A 7,500-nucleotide genomic window follows, 5' to 3' on the forward strand; every position below is an offset into this window, starting at 1 on the left:
GTAGGTCTTTTCTACTTAGGCTATTGTCATTACTGACTTTTCTACTAGTAAGGATTCTGTATTTCTCCCCAGACACAGCCAGAACACAACTTTTGAACAAATTTTCATGAAAACACATACAGGTGCGAGATCTTCAAACTGCATGGGAAACTCCATAACAACCAGAAGAAGATCAAGGCGTTTTTCCAGGTCTTCTATCTCACAAAGCTGGTAGGAAGAAGCGAAAAATGTAAGTTAAAAGGAATAAAAACCATATAACTGTTTTATCATTGCTGGTCATTTCCTGAATACAGTTGGTCCAATAAATCGACCCTGGGGAGGCAAGATCGCCTCGAATGATGAAAGATGCTGCGAGGGGAGGGGGGGGAGGAAGGGGGGGTAAGGAGAAAACGGCGCCTTCTCGCTACGCTCAGCATCCAACGCCAGAAGCAATGATATACTTGCTCCATGTAATGGAATCGGAACCCGGAATCCAGCAAATGTGAGGCTTGGAATCCCGGAAATCCATTATATGGAATCCAGAATCCACAGATTTCGGTGGAATCCTTTTTCGGTGAAACCCATGAGTTTGGAATCCGGAATCCACGACTCGGGATCTGGGATCCACTATTCGGGATCCGGAATCCACGGGCTGGCATCTGGAATCCGAGAGCCACCTGGATCCTTCACATATGGCAACATGGTGTCTTAGAACACTGGTGCCTCTTACAGTGGCGCATAGTATCTGACTGCTCCCGAAATCTCAGATTGAAACAAAATTTCTAGACGCCGAAAGTCAAAGGTCCTCTATTTTCCATCCAAATTAAAACGGCGGATCCTCGACCCAGCCCACCCCTAAGATCAGCAACTCATCAGTCTCTCTTCCCTACGGGTCCCTTGCAGTAAGAGACGGAAGACTCTTCATTTTAAAAATCAAACGACTAAGTTCTTTGACATACTGATTCTTTATTATTTTAGAAGTGAAAATCGAAATCGAAAAAAAAGGTTTCTTTTTTATGCTGTCCATTTAATATTACCTTCATCATAAACTGATCTTCTGGAACAAGCTTGCTAGGATCTTCCTTGTAGTTCTTGTACATCTCAGCCTCTTCAGCTGACGGAAGGAATCTGGTGTTCACATTAAACCGGAATGACATATCAATGTTACCTACAAGACTGGCTGGTTAATTTCAAGGGATGTTTTCCTCCTGCCAGGTAGTATTTCAGGAGAGTCAAACCCCACCGAAAGGTCCATGATGGTAATAATACGGTAACTGAACACATTTCTTACTCAGTCATACTGTTGTAGTAATGGGCATTACTTTACTCGAAATCACTGGACAATGTGTCACAAACATGTTGACAAACACCATGAATCCCTTCACAAGGGCTGATTACAAGAGGCTCAAGGTGACTCAGAAATGGCTTGTTCTCTAAATTCAAAAGTAAAAATTGACTGACAATCACACAACACGCATCAATTCAATGATACGAATGTGCAATGATCACCATTCATGTATCTCAGGTGGTCACTATCTGTAGTCTGCCCTACAAGGTTACAAACAATGCAATTCTATTCATGCTAATAATAACTACCTTTTGAGCGTTCTGACATGATCCATGGGCAGAGCTTCTTCACCTCTAAATTCACTGAGTTTTTCATCAATCTGTTTCACACTCAGTTTGAATCCACTCAGGAATATTCCTATCAAATGAAAATCAAAAGAGTTGTCTCTGCATGCAAAGACACTGCTTGAACATCACATATCGAATCTCTTTAGGGCAGGCAAATCAAAAAATTACAGCAAAAGAAAAGAACAGCTACTTTTCTTAAACTTAATTTAAGGTGAAGATTTGAGCACCCAGCCTTACCCAGATTTTGGGCTCTTTTTGGATCCAGTAACATCTTTGCTGCAGGCTTTGACTGCACTAAAAGGATAAAATTGAATGTACACTGTATTAATATAGGTAGAAACGTTTGTTAGTCTGCCCCATAGTTAATAGATGTAGGTAGATTAACTATGTCTGCACCAAACCTCCAATTATTTCATCATATTTTCATAAGCTGCATTTGTATTGCTACTACGTTTTACGGCTTTCTTTTTGTCTCTAGCTTTTTTTCAACCAATCCAGCGAGGTCTTACAAAAGGTGCACATTGATCCAAACAAGTTGTAAAATGTTAACTTCTCTACAGTGAGCTCACCAGAATTCACAGCTTTCTCTTTTTCATCAACCCGAAACATATCTTCCAGTAATTCCAAGTTGATACTCTTGGTGCGATCAGAGGCTTTCAACCATAGTGAACTGGACACCTGGTGAATCATACAAAAACAGAGCTAGAGGTGCGACAAATAAAACAACCTTCGTTTCAACCTCCTTTTGCCAATCTGACTTATGTTCATATAAAGAGCTTTTAAATTCTCTTTAAAGGGGCTGATAGTGTAACGAAAGTGTAGCAGTTTTTTCCCTGGAAAACCCTGCGGATAAACAAACACAGTAATACCATATCAAGAAATTTGACCTGAGAGTCTTGACATTATTCCTAAATATTGAGAGAATGCACAAGGACTAAAAAGACACTCTGTTTGTTAATAGGTTCCATGACCTCTAAACATCTCCTTCCTCAAGGTTAGGATGTTTGCCCTGTTTAAGATCCGTTCTGACCACTTGTTGAAGTTGTTCATGGTAGTATCGTAATCCCTGGGACAATGGGACAAAATAATGGTTTCCCTCTAGGAGGCTGAGATTCTCAAAAGTTGTTCTGTTCTGCAGTATGATAAGGATTTGTTTCATTTCCCCTAAAAAGCACCTATGGGAAATGGCCATTTAAGTAATTACTATCATCGTCATTATTATTATTATTATTATTATTATTATTATTATTATTTCGTTCATTCACACGATATGTTGTTAACATGGCTTATAAACTAGGCATCAAGCCACGACCTATGGCCTTAGGTGTCTAGTGTTCTTCTCAAGATTCTTGCCGTTCCCAACAAGGAGGCTTTTTGTAGTAATAGGTGCAATCTAGTTCAATTTTCTTCAACGATGTTTTCAAATTTTTGCTGAACGTCCCTAGTGCACCAATGACAATTGGTACGACTGTAGAATCCCCGAAGAAGATACGACTCGATGGACACGGATTAAACCACAACAAAACATATTTAATAATCCAACCATGGCCTGCCCGCTTTTACGCGCCCCTACATCATGTAGGACAGCATGAAATATACATCTGCGCTCTTCATGTAGACTTACACGAAACATCCTACAACGACAATTACTTTTCGGCAGCTCCAGATTTTCCCAATCTCTCTTTTTAATTCTTGGTATTTTTCCATTTTCTCTTGTTCTTTTTCCAGCACTCTTGTATCAAAAGGGCACGCGATATCTATCACATAACATGATCTTTCTATCTTATCCAGAACATCTACATCAGGTCTATTATGCTCAATTTGATGGTCTGTTTGAATCCGGAAGTCCCATAACACCTTTACTTGATCGTTTTCTATAACTCCTTCAGGATCATGATCATACCACTTGTCTTTGCATAGGATGTTTGTTTCCAATGGATAACTTGGCCTACCTTATCATGTCGCCACATTTTATACTCTCTTTGCACCAATTTCTTACATTCCGCTACAATATGACTTACGGTCTCTTCTCGTTCTCCACATAACCGACACATCGGAGACACATCCTCTTTATCAATCCTGTTTTTAATGCTATTCGTCCGTAATGCTTGGTCTTGTGCAGCGGTTAGCAGTCCTTCAGTTTCTTTTTTTAGTATTATTATTATTATTATTAAGAGTATTTTAGGTTAGTTAGTTTAGTTAGGGATAATTAGTTAATCTTTTATCATTTTATAAACTTGGCTGAAGGCAAGACTGCTGCCTAACGGTCACCCAGTCGCCTGGGGTGACCAAATTTATGAACGAGTAGCCCGACCGGGCACCTAACTTATCACAAGGTGATTCATCCTCACTTTTAATTAATTAATTCTGGGCTCTTGAAAAAATGACTTGGGCTACTATCTTTTCACGTTGGAAGCCCAAAGGGCACCAGAAAAATTTTCTTAGGCAGCAGCCTTGGAAGGTATTACCATCTATAAATAAAGTTACCATTACCATACAGACCTCCTCACATTAGAAACATTATTACTGGTACATAAGTTATCATATACTGTAAAAATAATCAACATTTACTCAGAAAATTTTACGAATCTTAAGTTTAAACCTATTCACCTCTACAGGTGAAGCACCTCAATAACCTGGTGAAAATGTCTGGTGTTAACCTGAGTAAAAACTTTAAGTCTCATTCTCACATGGGGAAGGGTTGATAAAGTATTAGGCCACGTTGAGCTGCAAGGTACATGTGAATAAAATCAAATATCTAATTTAACAAACAACTTTTCAGGAGCTCACTTACCAGGTTGTTGGGAATTTTGTTCCAAAAGAAAGGTCTGAGTTTCAGCTTGGACTGGACAGCACAAGACCTTGTAAGATTGCCATCCATCATCATGGGAGGAGGTGGTGGTGGGACTCCCCCTACAGCGATGGGTGGGGCTGGCGGTACATTACTTGTTTGTTCTAACAATGAAGGTTCCCCATTTTCCTCAGCAGCTAAATTGCAAGAAAAGACATGCCATTGCAAAAGTCTGTTATATCTGTAACTCCTTGCTAGCAGAGGTCTATTTTCTTTTGCGTTCACTGGGGCGGACAAGTTCCGGAAAGAAACCTCTGGCATGGGTCGAAATTCACTGTGTTGAGCACGCACAGCGGTTACTTAGCAACTGAATCCTCACGTGATACTTCATGTTGTGCGGGCTTACTTAACAGCAGTGGAATTACTGTAAAGAAATGCACTGGATATAGCAGGCTCAAATCACAGTTGGCAAACATATCACAGGGGCATGCGGTTTGAAGAGTGCCGTCCATAGCGAGTTTCAACCCATGGCAGAGGTCCCTTTCCCGTACTCTTCAGCCCAGCGAATGCAAAAGAAAACAGACATCTGATAGCAGGGAACCAAGGTGAAAGCACCGCAGACCACGTGTCCATTTTACCAAGACCAAAACAACTCTTCACCTTTCCAAACCTTGGGCCACATTAAGTAGTAAGGGTTAATTTAAATATTACCTGTGGCCTGTGAACTTTAAGAGAAACCTGCTTGCTAAAGGGGTTTTTTTTAACCAAAACAAAAAACCTCGAGGATACAGGAAAACCAAAAAGAGTTTTGAAAGAGAAGTATTTACAATGTAGGGACCAATGAAACATTGTGAACACAACTTAGTCCACCCTTGCAAATATAGCATAAAAAGCACTGTCTGCGATCAGTTACTGAATAGTTAATTCAGCAACAATGAGAAAACTGACGCAAGAAAAATGCTAGTAAGAATTAATTTACTTAATTTGACAAGATAAGTGAGGAAAGAGTTATTCCATGAGGAAAGATGAAGAACAGTGGAAGGATTCCTACTCGGCAAAACCGGATTAACATGATGAGATCAGCTTACAAAATAATGGCAATTCACTTGTTCATTAAAAGAATTTTTTTTAATTAACAAGTATTGCAATACTTTATTTTTAACGTAACAGTCATTATCATTATTTTTTACTTTAGAAGTCTGAAAAAGCAAATTACAGAGAGAAAGCAATGACAGAGAATTAAAGAGCTTTAAATCATACACAGAGCAACATACCAGACAAAAGATTTGCTGCAAGTGCTTCTGCTTTCAACACAAGGAAAAATGGAAATAGCAGTTAGCCGTTAATGAAGTTCTTCTAAACATTAAAACTGAATAAGAAATTATGACAAGAATAAAAGTTTTTGTCCTATTTGTTTAAAGGTGGTGGCCAGGTTCCCTTTCCCACAAAGCTGTTTCGTTGTACAATCAAAGCAATACAGGAAACATTTTGCAAGTAGTACAAGCCAAGTCAGGCTTATTGTTCTTTCTAGCTGACAATTTTATGATCCACATTCCCACTATAAATGGCTTTTTTTTTTCTGAAAGAACGCTTGTACATAAAAAAAGTAAAAGTAAAAAAAGTAAAGCAACCATATTTAACGTTGATAACTCGTAACAGTAATTCAACTGACAAACCTGAGGTCGACGGTGCGCTCATTTTACTCCCCCCTCTCCATCAGTGCTCCGTTTAACGGGTATTTAAAGCTACTTAGCTACACGGAAAGGAAAGAGTCGAAACAAGGATGCGAGATCCGGGAATCGAACTCAGGACCGACTGTGCCATCCTTGCTCCTAACCAGCAGAGGATGGCTTAGAAAATTAACAATAATAATTCTTATTAATAAGTAACAGCAGACATACCATAAGACTCTGTGGGTGATGCTGAGCGTTCATCTTGTACCTTTTGAACAGAAAGCAGCACCACACCTCCTTTGCCTTCATTTTGTTTCAGAAGTTGCCGCCTTTCCTCCATAGCTGATTCAATATTCTTGCATCCCATTCCACCTGAATCAATCTCCAGGCTTCCATCTGTGCTTTCTTCACAGGGTTTGACCTCCTGAGGGCATGATGACCCTACCTCATGTTGGATTACAGAGTCACCAGTCTTCCCAGGTAAATACTGTCCTTCCTCTACTGATAAAAGTACATTTGTGATATGCACATTGTCATATACATCACCCACAGGCACTGAAGTTGAACGTGGCTGCTGGTATATGTTTGAGGTATCGTCAAACTGTGAGACAGATGAAACACCAGGTCTTGGAGGTCTTGGTGGTGTAAATGAAGACAATAACTCCTGGTTAGTTTTTAAGTCTTTGTCATTCCGTTTTCCAGGGCTTATTATAACAACTTCATAGGCATTTTCAGAAGAACTGTTACCCTTCCCTGAGACAGGAGATGAAGCAGGTTGTTGGGGTACACTATTTACTGATAACGATGAGTCGGTTGAACAAACATCCTTTGAAGGGCGTGGTGGTGGAGCACAATACTCTGAGGACAAGGTTTCATTAGGTGACGGTAAAACAGGCTTGGGTTGAGATGGCCTCTGAGGCAATTGCACAGCCTCATAACCATCGTCCTGCTGAGGTGGCAAGCTAGGTAGTCTATCACTATCTTTTCTCTTGCGTGGTGATTTGCCCACAACTGGAGATACGTTTACAATGGATTCTTTCTTGTTTTGAGGTCCTGTGTCTCCTTCATTGGCATCCTTCCTGGACTGGAGAACTTGTCTCCTGGAGAAAAATGAAACAATAGGTCCTCAAAGTTCTCTATATCATGCCTGCTATATGTCTGAGCTTGCCGTTTTGGCTATAATAATTTCTAAGAGCCACTTCCCCCAACCCACACCCTACCAAATTAGTTCAAACTGGAGGAGGCTTACCTTCATTTTAACAAAGACAAAATAGTACAAGTAAAGACAATAATATTGACAGTCTTTACTTGTACACTTTTAAAAGTGATTATTTTCATAAATTTGCAGCCTATATTTTAGGCAGTGCACCAGTAATAATAATATTATTATTGTCAGCAAATTTGTGTGCATCTTTAAGCACC

The 7,500-nt window shown here is 39.8% G+C and overlaps 1 protein-coding gene across 8 annotated transcripts in view; it reads right to left on the reverse strand.

The window, feature by feature from the left end:
• Positions 1-7,500, reverse strand: part of LOC138006471 (uncharacterized) — a 63,840-nt gene that overhangs the window by 11,687 nt on the left and 44,653 nt on the right. For 4 of the 8 annotated variants that reach the window (XM_068853341.1, XM_068853102.1, XM_068853254.1 and 1 more), the window contains 8 exons: positions 6,307-7,178; positions 5,680-5,709; positions 4,409-4,602; positions 2,184-2,292; positions 1,852-1,908; positions 1,576-1,684; positions 1,017-1,107; positions 121-207 (listed from right to left, as the gene is read on the reverse strand). In XM_068853341.1, the coding sequence (XP_068709442.1) occupies positions 121-207; positions 1,017-1,107; positions 1,576-1,684; positions 1,852-1,908; positions 2,184-2,292; positions 4,409-4,602; positions 5,680-5,709; positions 6,307-7,178 (1,549 nt within the window). The remainder of the gene's footprint in view (positions 1-120; positions 208-1,016; positions 1,108-1,575; positions 1,685-1,851; positions 1,909-2,183; positions 2,293-4,408; positions 4,603-5,679; positions 5,710-6,306; positions 7,179-7,500) is intronic. The other 4 variants (XM_068853424.1, XM_068853178.1, XM_068853020.1 and 1 more) reach the window with 2 other exon arrangements.

The sequence above is a fragment of the Montipora foliosa genome, chromosome 1 (assembly GCF_036669935.1).
Source record: "Montipora foliosa isolate CH-2021 chromosome 1, ASM3666993v2, whole genome shotgun sequence".
Lineage (NCBI taxonomy): Eukaryota > Metazoa > Cnidaria > Anthozoa > Scleractinia > Acroporidae > Montipora > Montipora foliosa.